Source organism: Pseudophryne corroboree, chromosome 10 (assembly GCF_028390025.1).
Source record: "Pseudophryne corroboree isolate aPseCor3 chromosome 10, aPseCor3.hap2, whole genome shotgun sequence".
NCBI lineage: Eukaryota > Metazoa > Chordata > Amphibia > Anura > Myobatrachidae > Pseudophryne > Pseudophryne corroboree.
This window is the reverse complement of record NC_086453.1, coordinates 24,776,716-24,803,560: the sequence shown is the minus strand read 5'-3', so window position 1 is coordinate 24,803,560 and position 26,845 is coordinate 24,776,716. Positions and strand designations below refer to the sequence as shown.

The 26,845-nt window shown below is 48.8% G+C and overlaps 1 protein-coding gene across 1 annotated transcript in view; it reads left to right on the top strand.

The window, feature by feature from the left end:
- The first annotated feature begins 557 nt into the window (after positions 1-557).
- Positions 558-26,845, top strand: part of SCN1B (sodium voltage-gated channel beta subunit 1) — a 99,233-nt gene continuing 72,945 nt past the window's right edge. The window contains exons 1-2 of the mRNA XM_063942237.1: positions 558-779; positions 18,448-19,032. Of these exons, the coding sequence (XP_063798307.1) occupies positions 18,993-19,032 (40 nt within the window). The 5' untranslated portion in view covers positions 558-779; positions 18,448-18,992. The remainder of the gene's footprint in view (positions 780-18,447; positions 19,033-26,845) is intronic.

Below are 26,845 nucleotides of genomic sequence, written 5' to 3'. Positions count from 1 at the left end.
ACCCATCATTGAGCCCGCCTGGGGGTATTCCGCCTTCCCTCCTCTCTGCGTGTGTACAGGTTCTGTTTTATCGACAGTAATCATCCAGGACCCGCAGCCACCCCGTCTAGCGAATCGGAGTCACCCCCGAGGAGGACCCGGAGTATTCCCAGCGGAATAGAGAGACCGCACTCGGTAAATGTACCAACACGCGGACCCTCAGCCGGCCCGTCTTACAAATACATAGGTATAGTGCAGGGGAGTTCAGCACTAAGGCTGTACTCAGCCTCCCACCCCTCTCTCTCCTGTAACAGGGGGACATCCTCACCCAGTCCTCTCCCTCTCTCTCTCATCAATGCAGCAGTGAGAGTAAGAGAGAGACAGAGGGAGGGGCGACGCACAGTCAGAGAATGGGAGATATGACAGAGATAAACCAGGGAAGGAGAAGAGGAGAGAGAAAGTGACAGGGGGAGGGAAGAGAGAGGGCAGGAAAGCAGAAGAGGACCGGACAGGGTGGGAGAAAGGCAAGGCACAGGCGGATGGGGGGGAAGGGAGGGAGAGAACAGGACAACTAGGGAAACAGATATATAGGGGGAGAGCTGCATGCAGGGCTCCTGTCTCCCAGGGAAACAGCAGGGATTACTCCGCATTGCGTTGCCTGGACAAATCACAGCTTCCCCAGGAAGTCCCTCGCTGGGAGACGGTTACCTGGCACTGCCAGCCATCTGCACCTGAGACCAGCCGGCGTCACTAGTCTACAGAGGCCGGGGGAGGAGGGAGCAGAGACCGGCAGCAAGCAGGCAAGTATCACCCATCCTAATATCCTGTGACGATCCTCACTCTGCCGCATACACTGAGGATGAGAGGGGGAGATGCTGCAGAGAGGGGGGTGGCTGGGGAGGATGAGAGAGGCCGGGTGGGAGCAGACGTAGGCACTGGGGAATGATGCAGGGAAGGAAGACGGATGGGGTGACGGGGAGACAGTGACGGTGGATGGGGCAGCAGTGGTAGTGCAGGCGGAACCATATACTGGGTGTGTGTGACAAGTGCAGCAAGGGAAGGCACGAGGGGAGGGTGGTCACAGGTCACCGGCACTGCTGCAAGGGACAAGGTCACTGCAGCAGAGACTTCTCTTGACCCATATGTGCAGGTAGCAGTGACCCATGTGTGTAGGTAGCAGTGACGTGTGTAGGTTGCAGTGATCCATGTGTCTAGGTTGCAGTGAAACATGTGTGCAGGTTGCAGTGACCCATGTGTGCAGGTTGCAGTGATCCATGTGTCTAGGTTGCAGTGGCCCATGTGTGTAGGTTGCAGTGACCCATGTGTGCAGGTTGCAGTGATCCATGTGTGCAGGTTGTAGTGGCCCATGTGTGTAGGTTGCAGTGACACGTGTGTGTAGGTAGCAGTGACGTGTGTAGGTTGCAGTGATCCATGTGTCTAGGTTGCAGTGAAACATGTGTGTAGGTTGCAGTGGCTCATGTGTGCAGGTTGCAGTGGCCCATGTGTGTAGGTTGCTGTAGCCCATGTGTGCAGGTTGCAGTGATCCATATGTGCAGGTTGCAGTGGCTCATGTGTGTAGGAAGCAGTGGATCATGTGTGTAGGTAGCAGTGACACGTGTGTAGGTTGTAGTGATCCATGAGTGCAGGTTGCAGTGATCCATGTGTGTAGGTTGCAGTGATCCATGTGTGTAGGTTGCAGTGATCCATGTGTGCAGGTTGCAGTGACTCATGTGTGTAGGTTGCAGTGATCCATGTGTGTAGGTTGCAGTGAACCATGTGTGTAGGTTGCAGTGACACATGTGTGTAGGTTGCAGTGATCCATGTGTGTAGTTTGCAGTGATCCATGTGTGTAGGTTGCAGTGACACATGTGTGTAGGTTACAGTGATCCATGTGTGTAGGTTGCAGTGATCCATGTGTGTAGGTTGCAGTGATCCATGTGTGTAGGTTGCAGTGATCCATGTGTGTAGGTTGCAGTGACACATGTGTGTAGGTTGCAGTGATCCATGTGTGTAGGTTGCAGTGACACATGTGTGTAGGTTGCAGTGATCCATGTGTGTAGGTTGCAGTGATCCATGTGTGTAGGTTGCAGTGATCCATGTGTGCAGGTTGCAGTGACTCATGTGTGTAGGTTGCAGTGATCCATGTGTGTAGGTTGCAGTGAACCATGTGTGTAGGTTGCAGTGACACATGTGTGTAGGTTGCAGTGATCCATGTGTGTAGTTTGCAGTGATCCATGTGTGTAGGTTGCAGTGACACATGTGTGTAGGTTACAGTGATCCATGTGTGTAGGTTGCAGTGATCCATGTGTGTAGGTTGCAGTGATCCATGTGTGTAGGTTGCAGTGATCCATGTGTGTAGGTTGCAGTGACACGTGTGTAGGTTGCAGTGATCCATGTGTGTAGGTTGCAGTGACACATGTGTGTAGGTTGCAGTGATCCATGTGTGTAGGTTGCAGTGATCCATGTGTGTAGGTTGCAGTGATCCATGTGTGTAGGTTGCAGTGATCCATGTGTGTAGGTTGCAGTGATCCATGTGTGTAGGTTGCAGTGATCCATGTGTGTAGGTTGCAGTGACACATGTGTGCAGGTTGCAGTGGCCCATGTGTGTAGGTTGCAGTAGCCCATGTGTGCAGGTTGCAGTGATCCATATGTGCAGGTTGCAGTGGCTCATGTGTGCAGGAAGCAGTGGATCATGTGTGTAGGTAGCAGTGACATGTGTGTAGGTTGCAGTAGTTCATGTGTGCAGGTTGCAGTGATCCATGTGTGTAGGTTGCAGTGATCCATGTGTGTAGGTTGCTGTGATCCATGTGTGTAGGTTGCAGTGACACATGTGTGTAGGTTGCAGTGATCCATGTGTGTAGGTTGCAGTGATCCATGTGTGTAGGTTGCAGTGACACATGTGTGTAGGTTGCAGTGACACATGTGTGTAGGTTGCAGTGATCCATGTGTGTAGGTTGCAGTGATCCATGTGTCTAGGTTGCAGTGAAACATGTGTGTAGGTTACAGTGACACATGTGTGTAGGTTGCAGTGATCCATGTGTGTAGGTTGCAGTGATCCATGTGTCTAGGTTGAAGTGAAACATGTGTGTAGGTTGCAGTGACCCATGTGTGCAGGTTGCAGTGATCCATGTGTCTAGGTTGCAGTGGCCCATGTGTGTAGGTTGCAGTGACCCATGTGTGCAGGTTGCAGTGATCCATGTGTGCAGGTTGTAGTGGCCCATGTGTGTAGGTTGCAGTGACACGTGTGTGTAGGTAGCAGTGACGTGTGTAGGTTGCAGTGATCCATGTGTCTAGGTTGCAGTGAAACATGTGTGTAGGTTGCAGTGGCTCATGTGTGCAGGTTGCAGTGGCCCATGTGTGTAGGTTGCAGTAGCCCATGTGTGCAGGTTGCAGTGATCCATATGTGCAGGTTGCAGTGGCTCATGTGTGTAGGAAGCAGTGGATCATGTGTGTAGGTAGCAGTGACACGTGTGTAGGTTGCAGTAGTCCATGTGTGCAGGTTGCAGTGATCCATGTGTGTAGGTTGCAGTGATCCATGTGTGTAGGTTGCAGTGATCCATGTGTGTAGGTTGCAGTGATCCATGTGTGTAGGTTGCAGTGACACATGTGTGCAGGTTGCAGTGGCCCATGTGTGTAGGTTGCAGTAGCCCATGTGTGCAGGTTGCAGTGATCCATATGTGCAGGTTGCAGTGGCTCATGTGTGCAGGAAGCAGTGGATCATGTGTGTAGGTAGCAGTGACATGTGTGTAGGTTGCAGTAGTTCATGTGTGCAGGTTGCAGTGATCCATGTGTGTAGGTTGCAGTGATCCATGTGTGTAGGTTGCTGTGATCCATGTGTGTACGTTGCAGTGACACATGTGTGTAGGTTGCAGTGATCCATGTGTGTAGATTGCAGTGATCCATGTGTGTAGGTTGCAGTGACACATGTGTGTAGGTTGCAGTGACACATTTGTGTAGGTTGCAGTGATCCATGTGTCTAGCTTGCAGTGAAACATGTGTGTAGGTTGCAGTGACACATGTGTGTAGGTTGCAGTGATCCATGTGTCTAGGTTGCAGTGATCCATGTGTGTAGATTGCAGTGATCCATGTGTGTAGGTTGCAGTGACACATGTGTGTAGGTTGCAGTGACACATTTGTGTAGGTTGCAGTGATCCATGTGTCTAGCTTGCAGTGAAACATGTGTGTAGGTTGCAGTGACACATGTGTGTAGGTTGCAGTGATCCATGTGTGTAGGTTGCAGTGATCCATGTGTCTAGGTTGTAGTGAAACATGTGTGTAGGTTGCAGTGGCTCATGTGTGCAGGTTGCAGTGGCCCACGTGTGCAGGTTGCAGTGATCCATATGTGCAGGTTGCAGTGGCTCATGTGTGTAGGAAGCAGTGGATCATGTGTGTAGGTAGCAGTGACACATGTGTAGGTTGCAGTAGTTCATGTGTGCAGGTTGCAGTGATCCATGTGTGTAGGTTGCAGTGATCCATGTGTGTAGGTTGCAGTGATCCATGTGTGTAGGTTGCAGTGACACATGTGTGTAGGTTGCAGTGATCCATGTGTGTAGATTGCAGTGATCCATGTGTGTAGGTTGCAGTGACACATGTGTGTAGGTTGCAGTGACACATTTGTGTAGGTTGCAGTGATCCATGTGTCTAGCTTGCAGTGAAACATGTGTGTAGGTTGCAGTGACACCTGTGTGTAGGTTGCAGTGATCCATGTGTCTAGGTTGCAGTGATCCATGTGTGTAGGTTGCAGTGATCCATGTGTCTAGGTTGCAGTGACACATGTGTGTAGGTTGCAGTGATCCATGTGTGTAGGTTGCAGTGATCCATGTGTCTAGGTTGTAGTGAAACATGTGTGTAGGTTGCAGTGGCTCATGTGTGCAGGTTGCAGTGGCCCATGTGTGCAGGTTGCAGTGATCCATATGTGCAGGTTGCAGTGGCTCATGTGTGTAGGAAGCAGTGGATCATGTGTGTAGGTAGCAGTGACACGTGTGTAGGTTGCAGTAGTCCATGTGTGCAGCTGGCAGTGATCCATGTGTGCATGTTGCAGTGGTTCACATGTGCAGCTTGCAGTAATCCATGTGTGCATGTTGCAGTGGCTCACATGTGCATGTTGCAGTAGCCTATGTGTGCAGCTTCCAGTGATCCATGTGTGCAGGTTGCAGTGGCTCATGTGTGTAGGAAGCAGTGGATCATGTGTGTAGGTAGCAGTGACACTTGTGTAGGTTGCAGTAGCCCATGTGTGCAGCTGGCAGTGATCCATGTGTGCATGTTGCAGTGATCCATGTGTACAGGTTGCAGTGGCTCAGTGGATAAGTGTCCCCCACCATGACCCCACTCACTGCAGTGTGTGTGCCTGGATGGCTGCAGTGCTCAGATGGAGAGTCAGGAAGTCATTGCAGTGTCTGGATAAAACTCCGGTCTGATGGAGGGACTGGTGTAAAATGATCCACGCCTGGGACACAGCAGTCAGCATTCCTGGGTTACAGAGAGACTCCAGTGATGTCTAGGAATAGTGACCTGCAGAGAACAGAATAAAAGATTATTCTCATTAAGCAGCACCATACTCATGTAGTAGCAGAGTGGACAGCATAGGAAACTAATGCAGAGAGTGGGGGGGGGGGGGGGGGGGGACAAACTATAATTATATACTAACAAATATGAATCAGGTCCAATGTTCAGAAATGTATACATGTTTTTTAAGTTTTATGAGCTCTCCAAAAGTAAAGACATTTTTTGTTGCTGTCTTCATGGTGGAAGGAGGCAGCTCTACTAATAAAGGACCCTTACCATGGCATAAACACACAGGTCTGTACACATGGATAGTAAAGGACTATTTCAGATTTTATTTTGTGGGGGGGGAGTAATTCACTTATGCACCTTGCTAGTATGGGGATGTGTGCACTATGGGGGTCATTCCGAGTTGTTAGCTCGTTATTTTTTTATCGCAACGGAGCGATTAGTCGCTAGTACGCATGCTCAATGTCCGCAGTGCGACTGCACCAAGTAAATTTGCTATGCAGTTAGGTATTTTACTCACGGCATTACGAGGATTTTTCTTCGTTCTGGCGATCGTAATGTGATTGACAGGAAGTGGGTGTTACTGGGCGGAAACTGAGCGTTTTATGGGTGTGTGTGAAAAAACGCTGACGTATTTTGGAAAAACGTGGGAGTGGTTGGAGAAACGGGGGAGTGCCTGGGCGAACGCTGGGCGTATTTGTGACGTCAAACAGGAACGATACTGAGTGAAATGATCGCACTGGCAGAGTAAGTCTCGAGCTACTCAGAAACTGCTATGAAGTGTGCTAATCGCAATATTGCGAAACCGTCGTTCGCAATGTTGAGAAGCTAACATTCACTCCCAGTGGGCGGCGGCTTAGCGTGTGCAAAGCTGCTAAAAGCAGCTTGCGAGCGAACAACTCGGAATGACCTCCTATATACAATGCAATCCTATACAATCTTACACCTTGTGATACTAGTATTATTAGAAGGGGTATACCTAGCTGTTTGTTACCATGGAGCGCTAGGAAGAGTTTGTGCGTGGAGTTGTGCCTTTTTTCAAATAAAATCTCTCCTGTGGGCCTAGTGTAGTTGTTTTGCATTAAAAACATCCTTGAAGTTATGATGTGATTCCTTGTGCGTTTCGCCGGATTCCTCACTGGGAAGCACAACACTGACGAAGTCATAGGTGCTGGTGAAACGCGTTTTAAATGTATTTTGCAGTGGAAAATCAAATTTATTTTTTTTACATCAAAGCTGTGGACATCTGACCACATTCCTGCCAGAGAAGCATGAACAGGGCCCTAACTTACTGCACTAGGCCTCCACTGAATTAAACACATCCAATCTAAGGCAACCAAGAACCTCTGAAGCTAAGTTACTCCACACACAAACTCCACCCACTGATGTCTGTGACCAGTGTTGGCAAACAGGGAATTGCCACGATACAGGCAAGATGTATAGGTCCAATTAGACAAAACATAGCAAACAGTCCCTGCTTTTAACAGAGAGTGTTATCAGAGCTGAATGTAGCATATATTTAATGATAGCTCCCACAGAGCTCCGTCCCATTGTACCAATCATTAGCACTTGCAGAGCTGCGGCAACTTTAATATTAATAACAAGCAAACTTACATTATGTTTTTGGACTATGGCGGGGGTGGGGGTATATAATGGATTTCCGAGATTACGGAACCAGAATGATTTTGGTGAGTTGATCACTGCCAAATTTAAATCCTCAGTTGGTTATAAGTCAAAACAAGCCTTTTCTTTAAATGTTGTGATGAACTCACTGAAATAATGGTGGTCATTCCAAGTTGATCTCTCGCTAGCAGTTTTTAGCAGCCGTGCAAACGCTATGCCGCTGCCCACTGGGAGTGTATTTTAGCTTAGCAGAAGTGCAAACGAAAGGATCGCAGAGCGGCTACAAAATAATTTTGTGCAGTTTCAGAGTAGCTTCAAACCTACTCAGCGCTTGTGATCACTTCAGACCATTCAGTTCCTGATTTGACATCACGAACACGCCCTGCGTTCGCCCAGCCATGCCTGCGTTTTGCCTGGCACGCCTGCGTTTTTCCAAAAGCTCCCTGAAACCGGTCAGTTGACACCCAGAAACACCCTCTTCCTGTCAATCACTCTGCGGCTGCCTGTGCAACTGAAAAGCTTTGCTAGACCTTGTGTAAAACTACATCGTTCGTTGTAGTAGTACGACGCGCGTGCGCATTGCGCCACATTCGCATACGCAGAAGTGCCGTTTTTTTCCTCATCGCTGCATAGCGAACGAATGCAGCTAGCGAACAACTCGGAATGCCCACCCATACCCGTTCCATTATCTCAGGACTGCCTGTAGTACATGAACCCCTATGAGTGCAAAAATACTGCTGTCTACTCATACTGTCTTTCTCAGACTTGGAATAGGCAGCCATGTGTTTCGCAGCCTGTTACATGCACACTGAATATCTTTACATAAGTACGAAAAACAAAATAAATATGTGTATGAGCCCATAATCTAATGAGTGCTATAAAAAGTTTTATGAAATATAGTCAGTCATCTCAAGTTCTGTCACGGTGTGGGGAATGCGATGTATATTAGTGAAAGATATAACCTGAGCTTTCACTTAAGATCTTCTTTTGTTCTACTGTTGGTTAAACTGTTCTTTGTGTGTTTGGATGGAAAATCCCGCAATTGTGCTGTAGTTAGACCACAATTTTATGAAGCCCTGAACTTTATATTACCTGCAGTTCTGAGCCTGTTTCAGTATGTATGCAATGCAGTAGCAGCTGCCAATGTCAATGTATATAATGCAGCAGGCAGCAAATAATGCCGGCTTCTGTGATCTGCTGCTGGGCCCACAGACGCAGCGTCAGATCATCCGCGAAAACATTGGCCATCTGAGTAACTCCAGGGTCGGGCTGGCCCACAGGGGTACCAGGGAAACCACCGGTAGGTCCCACTGCCTGAAGACCCACTCCTTCCTCTGGGGATCAGGTTCCAGACTGTGCACTTGTATTATACATGGTAGATATGTTACATTACACTGCAAAAAACAATTGTGTATTTCAAGCCTCTGTGGAGGCTGGCCACACCCCCTTTGTAGGCTGGCCACACCCCTAAGTATGGGCCTCTGTTACTGGTTCCCCCCGGTGGGCCCTTCACATCCCAGTCCGACACTGAGTAACGCTCAGGTTATGCCGAGGCCAGGAAATCTGCTTTGGAAAATGCAGACCCTGGCCTTGGCACACTTTTAGATAAAGCCCACCCTCGCCGCCTCTGTCCCACCCCTAAGCATCTGCAGCGAGTAAATCATGGGGACACAGCGAGCGATCTCGCAGAGGGAGATTCAATCCATTAATTTTTTTGTACAACACTGAATAAGGCCCATTGTACAGAATGGGATGTAGTTATGTGACCGGCGGTCAGGAGACCACCCGAGCCCGTAAGGGGCTTCTTGTGCTCGCACCCATCCCCGCCAGCATTCCGCTGCCGGGACCACGGCGGAGGTATTCCGACTGGTGGTCTGCTGACCAGCGGAAATACGATACACACCCATACAGTATATATGACCATAAAAATTATTAGCTTGAAGTCCAAAATGGCACGCTACTAGGGCGGCACAGTGCGTTCCCGCTGGCGTAGTGTTATCTAGTATATAGTATATACTTACTGTCTCTGCACTTCTGCTGGGTGTTTATGTTTGGCGCACAAGCGTTTTAATTGCTGGTAGAGTACATTTCTTTCTTTCGTACAGATGGGACGTGGCGGAAGTTTGGGAGTATTGATCCGTGTATATATTTTAGTGTAATGGTTGCAGTAGTTTCCTGTTAGGTATTGTCACATAAATGCTATTCTTTTCAATTGTGTGTTTGTATATGAAGTGGGGATCAGTGTATTAGATACAGAACCGGAATGGGGATCAGTGCATAAGCTGCAGGATTGGATTGTGGATCACTGCACAAGATGCAGGGTGGGAATATGGATCAGTGTATAATTTATGGTATGGAAATGTGGATCACTGCATAAGAACCTAGTTTGAAATGAGAATAAATGTAAAATATAACAAGAGTTGTGATTGTGGCACAGTGTGTAAGAGAGAAGGTGGTGATAGAAAATATAGGAGAGCAGAATGGATTAGTATGTAAAATACAACATAGGGTTGAATTTCAGAGTAAAGTTTTGTGACCTATGGACTGGGTCTGAGTCGGACATGCTTCGTAGACGTGTCTGGACGCTGATAGATCTTTTGGACACAGCATGGCGTGGCTGCAAGTGCTAACACTAAATATGGTGGCTGTGACTCACACGCACGTGGATACACGGATACTTACATAGATAGGCGAGTGTTTGCATTTCCATAGCTTAGGGGCATATACAGTATATCAAACTTGCAGAGAGATAAAGTACCAACCAATCAGCTCCTGTCATTTTTCAAACACAGGGGGAAATGTACTAAAGCCTTAGAGAGAGATAAAGTTGAGCGAGACAAAGTACCAACCAGTCGGCTCCTAACTGCCACGGTACAAACTGTGCTTGAAAAATGACAGGAGCAGTGGCGCCGAGAGGTGTGTGTGGGGGGCGGCGGGTACAAATTACCCGGGCCCAGACTGCTGGAGGGGCTCAGAGGGAGGGCCCCGAGTCTGCTACCCCCTCACCCTGAGTATACCTGCACTGGGATCCGGCCGACAGCGGTGCCATCTTCCCAGTGATCTCTACAGGAAGATGGCGCCGCACATAGAAAGTGAAGACTCCGGCACTGTGCCAGAGTGTTTGCTCTCTAGTGACCAGCGTCATCTCCCCAAATATCACTGGGAAGATGGAACTGGCTGGAATGGAGGGACTCGCTTCCTGTTCAAGTAAGGTAGGAAGTCGGTGCCCTCTCTCTCCTGCCCCCCCTGTGTTAAAATGGCAACCCCCCCCCCCCCCCCCGGAGGAGCACGCGGACCTGCAATTATTTTATTATAACAATATTTTTTAATTAAAGGGCATAGTAACACCCACTTAAGAGACGCCCTCTCCCTTTACCGGGGCCCGGCGTGGCTCTCGACAGCCTTGGTTAGGAGCCGATTGGTTGGTAGTGTAGCTCTTCCCACTTTATCTCTCTCCAAGGCTTTAGTGCATCTGCTCCATAGCCTGTGAACTGGCAGGTAAGAGCTGATTGATTGGTACTTTATCTCTCTCTCCACTTTCTCTCTCTCTCTGAGCTTTGATGCATATGCCCCCTAGGCTGGCGTGGCCGAACGCACACGGTAAGTGGCCGCGGACACGTCCTGCTCAGGATGAGCCCTTTAAGCATATAAGACAGAAGGTGGGACTAGGGCCCTCATTCCGAGTTGATCGCTCGCTAGCTACTTTTAGCAGCCGTGCAAACGCATAGTCACCGCCCACGGGGGAGTGTATTTTCACTTTGCAAGTGTGCGAATGCCTGTGCAGCCGAGCTCTGCAAAAATATTTTGTGCAAAACAAGACCAGCCCTGTAGTTACTTATTCTGTGCGATGATTGCTGCGACGAAAGTCCCGGAATTTACGTCAGACACCCGCCCTGCAAACGCCTGGACACGCTTGCGTTTTTCCAAACACTCCCAGAAAACGGTCAGTTGACACCCACAAACGCCTTCTTCCTGTAAATCTCCTTGCGATCGGCTGTGCGAATGGATTCTACACTATAACCGTTGCACAGCAACAATGCTCTTTGTACCCATACGACGCGCGTGCGCATTGTGGTGCATACGCATGCGCAGTTTTGCCATTTTTTTTTAAGTGAACGCTGCGCAGCGAACAACGGCAACTAGCGATCAACTCGGAATGACCCCCTATGTGAGATACCAGACATGGATCAGTGTACAAGACAAATAATTGTGGCTCAGTGTGTAAAAGCATGGGGGATCCGGTCTATAGGTCGACTGCACTTTGGTCGACACTTATTATTTTGACCACTATTGGTCGACATGCATTAGGTTGACAAGTACAAGGATGACATGAGTTTTTCATTTTTTTTAAAAACTTTTTTCACTTTATCATACTTTACGATCCACGTGGACTACAGCTGGGAATAGTAACCTGTGCCGACTGCAGAGGTAGCGGAGCGAGGCACCTTTGCGAGGGGACACGGTGCACTAATTGTGGTTCTGAGTCACTTTACAAAGAGAACGACATACAACAAAAAAGAAACAAAACTTATGTAGATCTTTTTCCATATCGACATTGTTTATGTCGACCTAATGGCCGCGTCGACCATTTCAGGGGTCGATTTAGTCACTTTTGACCAATAGTGGTCGACCTAATGACTGTCAACCTAGTTACTGTCAACCCTATGATCCACACCCAAGCATGGAGGGGGGGGCTCACCACACTCAGAGATGGGGACACAATTAACAGCGGTGAAACGGTTGCAGAAGAGGACAGACTACCGAGATTTATACACTGCACAGCAGCAGTCTCGTGAGCTAGAAAACCGTTAATTAATATTCAGATTCATTGTGGAAAAAGGATGATTAAGGATTGTGTCTTAATTAGTTGAACTATCCCCAGAGAGAGAGAGAGAGAGAGAGAGAGAGAGAGAGAGAGAGAGAGAGAGAGAGAGAGAGCAATTGGAGAAGTTTATTGGAAAAAGGACCAGAAATCACTGAAAGACTCTGAGCCCAAAAAACATGAACTCAGAAACATACTGAACATACTGGAAAATAGGAGGTAATTCAGAGTTGATCGCAGCAGCAAATTTGTTAGCAGATGTGCAAAACCATGGGGGTCATTCCGAGTTGTTCGCTTGTTGCCGTTTTTCGCTATGCTGCGATTTGTTGCTAAATGCGCATGCGCATTGTACACAGCGCGCATGCGCTTAGTTATTTTACTAAAAACTTAGTAGTTTTGCTGTTGTTCGTGCGGCACTTTTCAGTCGCACTGCTGATCGGTGAATGATTGACAGGAAAGGGGCGTTTCTGGGTGGCAACTGAGCGTTTTCCGGGAGTGTGCTAAAAAACGCAGGCGTGTCAGGGAAAAACGCGGGAGTGTCTGGAGAAACTGGGGAGTGGCTGGCTGAACGCAGGGCATGTTTGTGACGTCAAACCAGGAACTAAACGGACTGAGCTGATCGCAATCTGTGAGTAGGTCTGGAGCTACTCAGAAACTGCAAGAAAATTTTTAGTAGCAATTCTGCTAACCTTTCGCTCGCTATTCTGCTAAGCTAAGATACACTCTCAGAGGGCGGCGGCCTAGCGTGTGCAATGCTGCTAAAAGCAGCTAGCGAGCGAACAACTCGGAATGAGGGCCCATGTGCACTGCAGGGGCGGCAGATGTAACATGTGCAGAGAGAGTTAGATTTGGGTGGGGTGTGTTCAAACTGAAATCTAAATTGCAGTGTAAAAATAAAGCAGACAGTATTTACCCTGCACAGAAATAAAATAACTCACCCAAATCTAACTCTCTCTGCACATGTTCCATCTTCCTCACCTGCAGTGCACATGGGGGCTAATTCAGACCTGTTCGCTTGCTAGGGTTTTGTTGCAGTCCTGCATTCGCATAGTCGCCGCCCATCGGGGAGTGTATTTTCGCTTTGCAAGTGTGCGATCGCATGTGCAGTAAAGCTGTACAAACAGATCTTGTGCAGTCTCTGAGTAGCCCAGGACTTACTCAACCGCTGCAATCACTTCAGTCTGTCCGGGACCAGAATTGACATCAGGAACCCTCCCTGCAAATGCATGGACACGCCTGCATTTTTCCAACCTCTCCCAGAAAACGGTCAGTTGTCACCCACAAACACCTTCTCCTTGCGAACGCCCATGCGAACGGATCCTTCGCACAAACCCATCGCTGAGCTTTGCACCCGTGCGACGCATCTGCGCATTGCGGTGCATACGCATGCGCAGTGTAGACCTGATCGTCCGCTGTACTAAAAATGCAGCCTAGCAATCAGGTCTGAATTAGCCCCATGGTTTTGCCCAACTGCTAACAAATGTGTTTCTGCGATCAGCTCTGAATTACTCCCATAGTCCTAATCCTGAGATGTGCAGCAAGTGACAAGTCTTCTGATGGGAATTTAGGGGGTAATCAAACCTGATCGTAGATGTGCGAAAAAACTGCACATCTACGATCAAATTCTTTGACATGCAGGGGGACGCCCGGCACGGGGCAAGTCCGCCCCACGTGCCAGATCTAGCCCCTACCCCCACAGACATGCAAAAGCATTGCACGGCGGTGATGCTTTCGCATGTTTTCGAGTAGCCGTCTGCCTACGCAGCCTAGTTGCGAAGGCAGACGGCAACCCGCCATGTTACAGGTCACAGCAGCTGCGTGTGTCAGCAATGGTCCGGACATGCCTGCGTTGTCCGGACTGTGCCCCCCCAGTGCCGCCCCATGACCGCTTCTGCCTATCAGTCAGCAGAGGTGATCGCACAAGTGAGATGCCGCTGCATCTCGCAGTGTGCGCACGCGTAGTGCGGTTGCTGCGTGTGTGCACACTTCACCGGGCTGCAGCCTGCCACTGCTGCTGTAACAACGTCCAGGTCTGAATCAACCCCTTATTCTCATACCCAAATTATAGACTCATTCCTGAGCAGTGGGGGCCATTCTCTCTGCGGTCTCCAACATCTGCATACCCATTACCCTTCCAGGTTGTAACGTGCTTATTTGCAAGGTGTTTAGGTTTCTTCAGTCGGTGTATTGAATGTCTGATCCAAAGAGCTGGCAGTTACTTATGTGAAACAAAAGTTTGAAGGAGAAATTCCTAGTGGAGAAAAAGTGACAAATGTTCTAGGATAAACCTGCCAAAGTAATTATTGTTCTATGATCCCGATTCAGCTTGCTACACTGATGTGTGTAAATCGCTAATCAGCGATTAAAGCACCTCTGCGTGCATGCATGAAGACATATTGTGATCACAAGCGATCGCAGTCTAAGTGCCGATGGGGGGCGGTGATGGGACAGGTTTGTGGCGTTGGTGGCGGGGGGGAACGCGGTCCGGACAACGGAGGTGTGTCTGGACCATTTGGGGGCAGGCTGCGACAGCTGCATGATGTCACACGCAGCCACTATGGACCAAAACATGGCGGCCCGGTGACTGACTTCGCAGCTAGGCTGTGAAGGCTGGAGGCTACCCTCAGGAGATGCACGCGTTTCGCTGTTTAACGAAGCATTCACATTTTAGTGGGGAGGGGGAGGGGGGACAACTCATGCTGTATTAAGCCCCATGGGCAATATTCAATTGTTATATCATGCCTGATCTCCCATTTAAAATGATGTCATATCGCAGGGCGATATTCAGTTGAACTCTTTTATCGTGCTGATCGTGCCTATAGAGATCTAGTTTAGCCGAGTAAAATGACTGAACCCAACCAAACTAATGGGCGTGATGTGAAAAGTCCTGTCCCAGGTTACCGTTCACGCATTTTAGCCCACCTGCCCCTGGAGGGTGTGAGCTGGAAAGACGGTGCCGGAAGCCATCGCACCCGAATGGAGAAACAATTGAATTGCTCTGTTGGGTGCCATCTAGTGGCTGCCGGTGCAAATCAATTGAATAGCGCCCTATGTCTCTGTTACTACAGTCTTATCTATTGTCCGGCTGGGGTCAGGCGGACTCCTTACCACAAAATGAATAATTTAGCATGAAAGAAGTTCCCTGCAATTAGGAGATGGAAACAAATTGCACTACTCCTTTCCTATATAGACGCGTTTCACACATATATCTGTTGCTTTTTATTTATTAACAGTTTCTTATATAGCGCAGCAAATTCTGTTGCGCTTTACAATTGAAAACAACAATGCTAAAACAAAACTGTGCAATAAGAAACAGACATAGAGGTAGGAAGGCCCTGCTCGCAATCTTACAATCTATAGGATTTCTATTGCAGTTGACATTTAATAGACTTCAGGTTGGAATTGACCTGTGAATGTCCTAATACTGTAATTGGCTACAGGTTGGTCTAACCCTCTGAACTTTTGAATGCTAGTCCGGCCATTTGTACACACTAATATTCTGATTGGTTACAGGTTGGTTCTAAACCCGCTCTCTTCTGTTGGATACATCCAGAAACCATTGAGAGAGCAATATAATGCAATAGGCATTCACATGTAAGTGTAGTATACGTAAAACCTAGTAACAATTTTTTAGGGAAGGGAATGCTAATATGTCAAGTAAAGCAAGAGCAGTGGTCTGAGGCAAATATCCAGATATTGGCAATCCTGAGACAATTTTCATAAGAGGTGAGCTTAAGGAGAGAAAGAGATAACAGTCTGAAGAGGGGAACGCCAAAGAACAATAACTGCATTCTGTGTGCGCCGTGCTGCATGAGAGGGGGCGAGTTAATGAAAACAACGCTATAAGTGAATGAATAGTCCATGAGCAATACACAGGGCAGCCGTACAAGTCAGAAGCGGGGAAATGATGGCATGAAAATAACATTTAGAAGGAAAACAGTGAGCTAACGGTTGGCTTAGCAGTATATACTGTGGGATACAGGCCCTCATTCCGAGTTGATCGGTCGCAAGGCGAATTTAGCAGAGTTACACACGCTAAGCCGCCGCCTACTGGGAGTGAATCTTAGCTTCTTAAAATTGCGACCGATGTATTCGCAATATTGCGATTACTAACTACTTAGCAGTTTCAGAGTAGCTCCAGACTTACTCTGCCTGTGCGATCAGTTCAGTGCTTGTCGTTCCTGGTTGACGTCACAAACACACCCAGCGTTCGCCCAGGCACTCCCACCGTTTCCCCGGCCACTCCTGCGTTTTTTCCGGAAACGGTAGCGTTTTCAGCCACACGCCCCTGAAACGCCGTGTTTCCGCCCAGTAACACCCATTTCCTGTCAATCACATTACGATCGCCGGAGCGATGAAAAAGCCGTGAGTAAAATTACTTTCTTCATAGTAAAGTTACTTGGCGCAGTCGCAGTGCGAACATTGCGCATGCGTACTAAGCGGATTTTCACTGCGATGCGATGAAAAATACCGAGCGAACAACTCGGAATGAGGGCCACAGTCGGCAATGTGGTAAGTCTTACATATATTTTTAAAGGAAAGTTGCTTTCAGGCCTGTACAATCTCAGTAGCACATTATTATTTCAGAGGTAGTGGAACAATGGGGGTCATTCCGAGTTGATCGCTCGCTAGCTACTTTAGCAGCCGTGCAAATGCATAGTCCGCGCCCATGGGGGAGTGTATTTTCGCTTTGCAAGTGTGCGAACGCCTGTGCAGCCGTGCTCTGCAAAAACATTTTGTGCAGTTTCTGAGTAGCTCTGGACTTACTCAGCCGCTGCGATCACTTCAGTCTTTTTGGTCCCGGAATTGACGTTAGACACCCGCCCTGCAAACGCTTGGACACGCCTGCATTTTCCCTACCACTCCCAGAAAACGGTCAGTTGACACCCATAAACGCCCTCTTCCTGTCAATCTCCTTGCGATCGGCTGTGCGAATTGATTCTTCGTTAAATCCATCGCTCAGCAACGATCCGCTTTGTACCCGTACGACGTGCCTGCGCATTGTGGTGCGTACGCACGCGCAGTAGAAACCTGATCGCTGCGCTGTGAAAATCCGCAGCGAGCGATCAACTTGGAATGACCCCCAATGTTTTTTGTCTGAGTCGCACCGTGCATGTATCCTGATTTTGTCACAGTACAGACTACTTACCTGCTTTAAGCAAACTACTCTCTGGGAGAAGCCCAGAAGGAAGTTGCAGCTACCACTGAGGGGGGCCGGTTCGGGGGGTATACACGTCATCTGGCAACCAATCAGCAATGAAGTAACATTTAGAATTTGTGTACTATACAATGATACAGAAAAGCTGATTGGTTGCCAACTTCTCCACACTTTTCACTGCTTCTTGAATAGACCCCTTAGTCTGGTCGATTACTAGGGAGGTAGTTGCAGAGTTCAGGCTGGGTGCGCTCCTGCCTCATATTGCCTCATAATGCGACTTACATGCAAAAACTAGGTTTGACGGAACAAGATATTTAAAGAAGTTTCAAGGGGTGACGAGAGAGAGAGCTTAGTTATGAGATGCTCAGGTCATCGTGCCTCATGCCTCATCAATGTTACTAGTTAAATATGCGTGTGACTAGTACACTCTAATCATGCCAGCTTGTGGCTCTCCAGCTGTTGTGAAACTACAAGTCCCAGCATGCCCAGCCACATTTTTGCTATTGGGGAATGCTAAAACTGTGGCAGGGCATGCTGGGATGTGTAGTTTCACAATAGCTGGAGAGCCGCAGGCTGGCCAGGCCTGCATGAATGACTTTCAATCATTTTTCATGCAGATATCTATATTACGGGTTTAGTATGAAATACTTACAATCAAAATCCCGACGGTCCAAAAAATCCCGGCAACAATTGACCGACGGTCAAAATCCCGACATGGTCAAAATACAGACATTTAGAATACAGACAAGGTCAAAATACCGTTATTTAAAATGTTGACAGGTCAAAAAGTCGACACAGGTTTTTTATTGTGTTGGTCAACATAGGTCGACATGGACACAGTACAAGTGTACCTTGTCCTCTTGCTGCGCTTGCTTTGCTCACTATTATATTTCCCCTCCAGGTCCACTGGGATGGTAAAGTATAAAGAAGTCGGTTTCAATGAAAAAAAACATGAAAAACTCATGTCGACTTTTTGGCCTGTCAACATTTTAAATGTCGGTATTTTGACCTTGTCAGTATTTTAAATGTCGGTATTTTGACCATGTCGGGATTTTGATTGTCAGGAATGTGATTGTAGGTAAATTGACCGCATCCCCTATATTACATAGAACACCTGCTATAAGCTGGGACGTGCTTGTGAAAAGAGTCTTCAGTTAGGTTAAGAAGATAAGATCTTCTCTAGCACAGCCTGCCCAGAACCGACTGTCACTGTGGGACATTATAACTCATCTCAGTGTCTCAGTGACAGAGTGACTTTCCCCTGCGTGTTATTACCAGGTCCCAGATCGTACAGTTTTACTCTTTGCTGCTCTGCCAGACAAATGACAAATTTATTTTCTCTTCTTCTTTACAGATTTTTGCCCCAACCATTGAACGAAGAGCCCCCAGTTGCCTGAAATACCACCCCCCTTTCTAATCCCTGGATGCTGATATTTTCAAGCTGTGCAGTGTTGGGAAGGGTGGGAGGGGGTGTCTGCGTCCATCACAATCTAAAATTAGCCCCCCTGGAATGGTCAGCTGGGAGATCGAGTGACATCTTCTAGAAGAGGAATAAGAGAAGGGGGGGCTGGAAGGAGACCAGGACACAACAGGGGAGCGAAGAACGTTAGGGGGGAAAGAATAACGAGGGGCAGAGAAGTGTATAGTGGAACCCCATCTGGAGAATTATTTTTAGAGAAAATTAATCATAAGGAGACTCGGAAAAAAAAAGAAAAGAAAAAACGCCAGGAGAAGATTGGAGATGTAACTCAAGAAAGCTGGCAAGAAAGGGAAGCGAAAAATAAAAACTGATTACACAACCTCATAAAGAGGGAAAGAGATTGGAGTTACCGTTGGCTCCTCAAGACTTTTTGTGCACATAGGAGACGCTCGTTGGCTCCGAGGCGCCCAGGGTAAATCATGGACTACTGGCTGGTCATGGTGCTGTGCCTCATGGCAGGTAAGTGACTCTACCGGTCAGCCTACAGGGATGACATAAGTAAAAACTAAAAAATAATAAATTAAATATTGTAACATATACGCATGTAGTAAACATGGTTTCCTATTTCCAGAAGCCATTCCTTTATCTACAACAGCTGCATGGAAGTTCTACGGGGTATTGAGAGCAAAGAACTGGACCCCCTTTTAGATGTTTAATATTGTATGTGCTTGTTTTATTTAAGTGAATGTAAGTGACTGGCCTAGGTATTCTTACAGAGGAGTTCCCAGGTCCGGAGCTTCCACTAGGCAGCTTTAGGCAGCTGCCTAGGGGCGTCAGGACCTGAGGGGGCGACCTGCTACAGCTGCCTAAAAAAAGTAGCATAGTCCTACCTTTCACAGAAACTGCAATGCCCCAGAATGCATATCTTACAGTAGCCGTGACTGCTAAGCTCCCGTTTTTGCAGCCTCCACCTCCACCTGGCCCAGGCAGTAACTTTGACAGCTCCTGGAGTCCTGGCTAGGGGTGACCAGTAGCGGCTCTTGCCACGGGCAAGCAGGACTTTTGCCCGGGGCGCCACTGTCCCAAGGGCGCCGCCGTGGCAAGAGCCGCTACTGTGTCAAGATGGCAGCGGCGGTACTGTGTCCAGACGGGGATGGCGGCGGCGGTGTTGGTTAGGAAAAGGTCCTCTCCATGAAGGGAAATTAGACACACAGTGATAGGTAGCGTCTAGTTTCTCTTCGCGGAGAGGACCTTTCCCTGCTACTGGAGCCTGCCGTGCATGACGTCATTGTGCACCGCACGGCAGTTTAGTACAGTCATAGACGCTAGGGGTCATAATTGACCTCTAGTGTCTATGCGCTCCCCGGCGGCGGAAGATGGACGGCAGCAGTGGTCGGGAAACAGGAACGTGGCTGGTGAGTATTCTTGATTTTTTATTTTTACTAGGGGCACAGCTACTGGTGGGCAGAGTAATGGGGGCAAAACTAATGGGGACACAACAGCTACTGGGGGCAAAACTAATGAGGGTGCAGTACTGGGGGCAAAACTACTGAGGGCACAGCTGCAAGGGGCACAGCTACTCGGGGCACAACAGCTACTGGGGACACAACTACTGAGGGTGCAGTACCTGGGTCACAACAGCTACTCGGGGCAAAACTACAAGGAGCAAAACTGACCACGCACCTTCCCAATGAAGCCACACCCCTATTTTTGGCGCTGGGGGGGCGCCAAAAGAAACTTTCATCCTGGGAGCCACAAGGTCTAGAACCAGCCCTGGGGGTGACATGCAGCACTGCTTTTCATTCCAGGCTCTTTCACGGACTACTCAGTCCCAACTCTGCACTGCAGCCTGCAGGTAAGGTGGCTGCACAGTGCATTCTCTGCATTGATAAGGAAAGAGGGCGAGAGCAGCGGTGTGGTGAGGGGGTGGGGGGGAGGAGATAAGGAGCAGGCATGCACACAGTCTGGGGGGATGAGCAGCAGCATGCACACAGATTTTTGGGAGGATAGAACAGCAGACATTTAACAGAGTAGTGGGGAGGGGGTGAGAGCAACATGCCTTTCATCTGAAGGGTGGGTAGGGGGAAGGGGCAGAAGGCAGAAGTTTTGCCTAGGGTGCCGAGACACCTTCCACCGGCCCTGGGAGTTCCATGAAATGGAGGGAGCGGTGGGTGTTGGTAATGATTGGATTATGCAGTTTATTCACCAAAAGGCAGTATACCGCCACTTCTGCAGAATATCCATATATTACGCTCAGAGATGCTTCCCGAGGCACTGACATTGGTCACATATGTTGGTCTAGAACCATTTTGTACTTAAATGGAACAGCTCCAAAATTAAGGATTTGCACCTCCCCTCCCCCCCTTCCCAAATAAAAAAACAGACTAGGATTGTTTACAGACAGGGGTATGAAAATACCTGAGCAACCGCCAGCACTGAAAGTGGATGACTTTAGCGTACTCAGAGCCGGCCCTAACCAATATGATGCCCTAGGCAATATTTTGGCTGGTGCCCCCTAGCACCACCGCTAGTTCTGCAGGAAATGCCTGGCATGAGTCAGCTGGCAGCTCTGCTAACGTCAGGCGCCTTTTGTTTATGAAAATTTATCTTATTTGCATTACTATGTGGCTAGGACGCACAAGCAGCTTCTGCTGATTAAAATGATATGCAGCATGGCTATATTCTGTGTGCGACTGCGGCTGTATCTGCATATGAAATGCTACATTACAGTGATTTCCAGGAATACACTGAAACATAGCATTTCATATGCAGAAACAGCCGCAGTCACACACAGAATATAGGCATGCTGCATATCATTTTAATCAGCAGAAGCTGCTGGTGCCCCTAAGCATACCAAATGCCCTAGGCATTTGCCTAGTTTGCCTATGCCTAAGGCCGGCTCTGAGCGTACTCACTGCGGGGTTACTGTATGTTGCTCGGGTGCCATACCACAGATTGGGCAATATTATGGCTGTATGGTAATCAGGTTGCCCAACAGGATGTGCCAGGTGGCCAGCAAAACAGATAGCACGAGGGCACAGAAAAAAAAGTGAATTGCAAACTTATTGTTTCTTTTCCGAATGTTACTTGCATTTACCAAATTGTTGTTGTAATTTTGCTCTGAGCATTTCCATTCTCACAAACTTGTATGTTAGATGTCTTCAGGTGACATTAATTTACTTGTTTGTACATGTCGTCCTGTAACCATTGCTAAATACGCTGAGCCTGATCAGAGGTGTATAGAAGTGCATGCGCAGCTGAGATTTTGCTTGCAGGGTGATTTGAGAAAGTGTAGTGGCTCAGCCGCCGTCTTAAGCACAGAGATGACCACCTGCTAATGGCTCTGCCGTCATCTTGTACATAGAGGTGACCACCTGCTAATGGATCAGCCGCCGTCTTGTGCACAGAGATAACCACCTACTAATGGCTCAGCCGCCGTCTTGTGCACAGAGATGACCACCTGATAGTGGCTCAGCCGCCGTCTTGTGCACAGAGATGACCACCTGCTAATGGCTCAGCCGCTGTCTTGTGTAGAGATGACCACCTGCTAATGGCTCTGCCGCCGTCTTGTGCACAGGGATGACCACCTGCTAATGGCTCTGCCGCCGTCTTGTGCACAGGGATGACCACCTGCTAATGGCTCAGCCGCCGTCTTGTGCACAGAGATGACCACCTGCTAATGGCTCTGCCGCCGTCTTGTGCACAGGGATGACCACCTGCTAATGGCTCTGCCGCCGTCTTGTGCACAGGGATGACCACCTGCTAATGGCTCTGCCGCCGTCTTGTGCACAGGGATGACCACCTGCTAATGGCTCAGCCGCTGTCTTGTGCACAGAGATGACCACAGCCAGCGTCTCAGATCCGCTGCTCATGTACATAAGTGGGACCATCAAATCCCCTGTGCAACCGTATTCTGTCTATGCCCGCATTTTTCTAGCCACCCCCTAAGGCTGACTACCTGTCACTCACTTCATAAATAAATCCTATTTATCGCTAACCAATTGCTGGCCAAGTCAGTGTGCATTGGCAAGAAAATTCCGTGCATCTATGAATCAGGCTCATTGTCTTATCTGTCTAGTCTACTTGGTGGTTTGTCCCTTTAAACTTAAAATTATGAGAAGTACAGTATGTGGTTATATCAGATCCCTACAAACTGTGCGCTCTGCACATAGCATAGGATAGTATGTTATACCTTATATTGTAAACTACTAGTGCAGAGCTTTTTGTGTTTGCGTGAGTGCTACAGAGGGAGATGAGAGTGTTTGCTTCTGTCTACAGGTTCATCTTATATTCAGGTGACAGGTGCTCAAGCCATCTGGATTCCAGCTTATGGGCTCAGGAGGGGGCAGGAAAGCGATCTCATGTTACAGTGGGTTATGGAGTTTGAGGGTGAATATATACCGCCAGTCCCAACTTTAGGATATGTTGGTGTTCTAAGTGTTTTTTTGTGTAATGAATTAGCCTTCATTGATTGGGTTAGAGAGTCCTGCACGTAGCCAATCCTTTGCACTTTAATTGTTTATAGACACTCATGAGCCTAGATGAAACAACTTCATATCTGTTCCTCTACAATCTTTTTAGACCATTCTCACTGTATGTAGGGGCATGCTCAGAGCAGCAATATTTATTAACTGTTTCCATTTTAGCTCACAGACACTTGTCCCCGAAAGTTTTCTCATTGACAATAATGTCAATTTTTAAATGTGTAGAACCTTTCTGTTTGCGGAAATGCCCCGAATTGTCCAACAAAGCGTTAATGGATGTACGCCCAGTCATTGTATTTGGAGCTGCTACGTCTTTTGCAGGATTCTGGTTCTCATTGGAAATGCAAATAGCCTAATTTGTCGCGCCCCATATTTTGTGAATAATCCGCAACATGCGCCCCACCGCACAGTTTTGTAAGCAAGATCGGGTTGGGTACTGTACAATATGCTGATGGTCAGAATACCAACAGCAGCATCCCGATGATTAGACTCCCGACACTTTTTGAAAGGTAAGCTAACCCTGCCTCTTACCCTTTCCCTAACCCTAACTTTCCCTACCCGCAGCCTAAGCCTAACCCTCCTCTCCCGTAGCCTAACCATGAACTTCCCTACCGACAGCCTAACCCTACCCTACCCTACCCGCAGCCTAACCCTAACCTTCCCCTCCCTCAGCCTAACCCTAACCTTCCCTACCGACAACCTAACCCTAACCTCCCCTACCCACACCCTAACCCTAACCTTCCCTACCGACAGCCTAACCCTAACCCGCCCTACCCACAGCCTAACCCTAACCTTCCCCTCCCTCAGCTTAACCCTAACCTTCCCTACCCGTAGCCTTACCTCCCCTGACCGCAGCATAACCCTAACCTCAGCCTAACCCTAACCTCCCCCACCCGCAGCCTAACCCTAATCTTCCCCACCCACAGCCTAACCCTAACCTTCCCTACCTGCTGCCTAACTCTAATCTTCCCTACCCACAGCCTAACCCTAACCCTCCCCTCCCGCAACCTAACCATAACCTCCCCTCCCACATCCTAACCCTCCCCTCCCTCAGCCTAACCCTCCCCTCCAGCAGCTTAATCCTAACCCTCCCAACCACAGCCTAACCCTAACCCTTCCCTCCCGCAGCCTAACGCTAACCCTCCCCTAACCGCAGCCTAACCCTAACCCTCCCCTCCCTCAGCCTCACCCTCCCGTCCCGCAGCCTAACCTTCCCAACAACAGCCTAACCCTAACCATCCCCTAACCGCAGCCTAACCCTAACCCTCCCCTCCCTCAGCCTCACCCTCCCCTCCCGCAGCCTAACCTTCCCAACCACAGCCTAACCCTAACCCTCCCCTCCCGCAGCCTAACCCTAACCCTCCCCTTCTGCAGCCTAACCCTAACCCTCCCCTAACCGCAGCCTAACCCTAACCCTCCCCTAACCGCAGCCTAACCCTCCCCTCCCTCAGCCTCACCTTCCCAACCGCAGCCTAACCATAACCCTCCCCTCCCGCAGCCTAACCATAACCCTTCCCTAGCCGCAGCCTAACCCTAACTTTCCCTACCTGCAGCCTTAACCTAACATTTCCTACCCACAGCCTAACCATAACCTTTCCGACCCACAGCCTAACCCTAACCTTCCCTACCCATAGCCTAACCCTAACCCTTACCTCCCGCAGCTTAACCCTAACCTTCTCCACCCGCAGCCTAACCCTACCCTTCCCTAACCTTCCCTAACCATGGCCTAACCCTAACCCTCCCCACTCGCAGCCTAACACTAACCTTCCCCTCCCGCAGCCTTGCCCTAACTTTCCCTACCGGCAGCCTAACCCTGACCTTCCCCCTAGTGCCTAACCCTAACCTCCGCTGCAGCCTAACCCTATCTCTTCCCAGCATACTTACGTTCGGGATTCTGGCTGTCGGGATTCCAGTGTCGGGATTCTGATGGGTTGCAGGATTCTGTTACTGGTCTTCTAACCAGCGGCTTTGGGAGAGTCGGGATGCCTATTACATGCCATCCAAACTTAAATGTGACAAAAGCACAAGGCGCCTGATTCATATTTGTAAGTAAAGAAAAAAGCAAGCATTTGGGCAAAGATATGCTGCACTGCATGTGGATCAGATGTAACATGTGCAGAGAGATTAAAGGTGCGTACACACTAGACAATATTGTGTACGATGTGCCCGATTCGTATACATCGTTTGCGATATATGTCACTGAAGATGAAGTGTTATTGTTACATATAAGACACGGAACACAACCTATATCACTATGTCTCATTTAAATTATGTCATTCCACAATGGATACAAAAATCAGGAACATTAATTTGTTTGCGCCTCTGCAGGCCACTTGGCCCCGAAATCCATGTATGTCCCCTTAACAATTGGTGTATTCAGCAGGGCCGTAGAGACTTTGGGTGGGCCAGGATGCTGATGGGTCATAGTATGTGTAGGGGGTGATGCTACATTACCACATTGCATACATTACTACGGAGCACGCTGCTACTTCATGTATCAGGGGGAGTGATTACACCTTCCCTGCCCTAGTCAGACCCTACAGAGACCCAGACTTTGGGAATTTGCATCATACCTCCCCCCCCCCCCCCCCAGGTATGTTTGTGCAACAAATGAAAAAATACCTTTAATGTCCTTGTCTTGTAACATTGATAGACTGCAGAGTATCACATCTAATTTTCTATGTACAAGTCCGATGTTTGTGAGTTCTGCGATATTGCTTGTAGCCCCCCTTAGCCGGGGGTGGAGTGGGGGCGGCAACCGGCACCATTCTTCAAAACGTGAGCATGCTCATACTTGCACCTCTTTTAGTAATACTTAAAGTCTTTTGACTGGCCCCCTCTTTTAGGGGTCCAGTATGAAAAGCCGGCGCTCGGGATCCCGGCAGTCATATTACCGATGCTGGGATCCTGATATTAAAAATATCCATAGGGGTGAGTAGGTGGTGTTCTCCCCTTTACCCTACCACCTAACACTCCCTTCCCGCAGCCTAACCCTAACCTTCCCCCTTAGTGCCTGACCCTAACCACCCCCCAGAGGTGCCTTAACCTAGTCCCCCTCCGCGCTGCCTAAACCTAACCCTCCCTCCACCACAGCCTGACCCTAACCCCCCGGGGGTGTCTAACCTTAACCTTCCCTCCCTGCAGCCTAAACCTAACCCTATACCCCCCTAACAGCCTAACCCTATACCTCCTCCTGCTGCCTAAACCTAACCCCGCCTCCCCCCGGCTATAAACCTAACCAGGCGCCTATACTTACGGTCGGGTTGCCAGCTGTCAGGATTCTGGCGTCGGCCCCGCTAGCAGCCTAACCCTCCTCCTGCTGCCTAAACCTAACCCCCCTCCCCCGGCCATAAACCTAACCAGGCGCCTATACTTACGGTCGGGTTGCCAGCTGTCAGGATTCTGGCGTCGGCCCCCCTAGCAGCCTAACCCTCCTCCTGCTGCCTAAACCTAAGCCCCCCTCCCCCCGGCCATAAACCTAACCAGGCGCCTATACTTACGGTCGGGTTGCCAGCTGTCAGGATTCTGGCATCGGCCTCCTGGCCCTTTCAGAGTTCCAGTGTCAGGATTCCAATGGTTGTCGGTATTCTCGCGTCGGTATTTTGACTGCATCCCTCTGGTAGATCCGAGTGGGGAAAGTCTAGGAATGGAAGATATTGGCAATTTGAATTGCGTCATCGCAGCCCCGTCGCAGTGGTGGATGGGCCACAAGATGCCTTTTGTAAAATGCATGTGTCTCCCAGACATTCTTGCAAGTATAGTCTTAGCTGTATATTTATCAACATCAATTACCAGCATTTTCAGGGAATTGCGATCATTTTATACTGTGTATAATTCCGAACACCTGT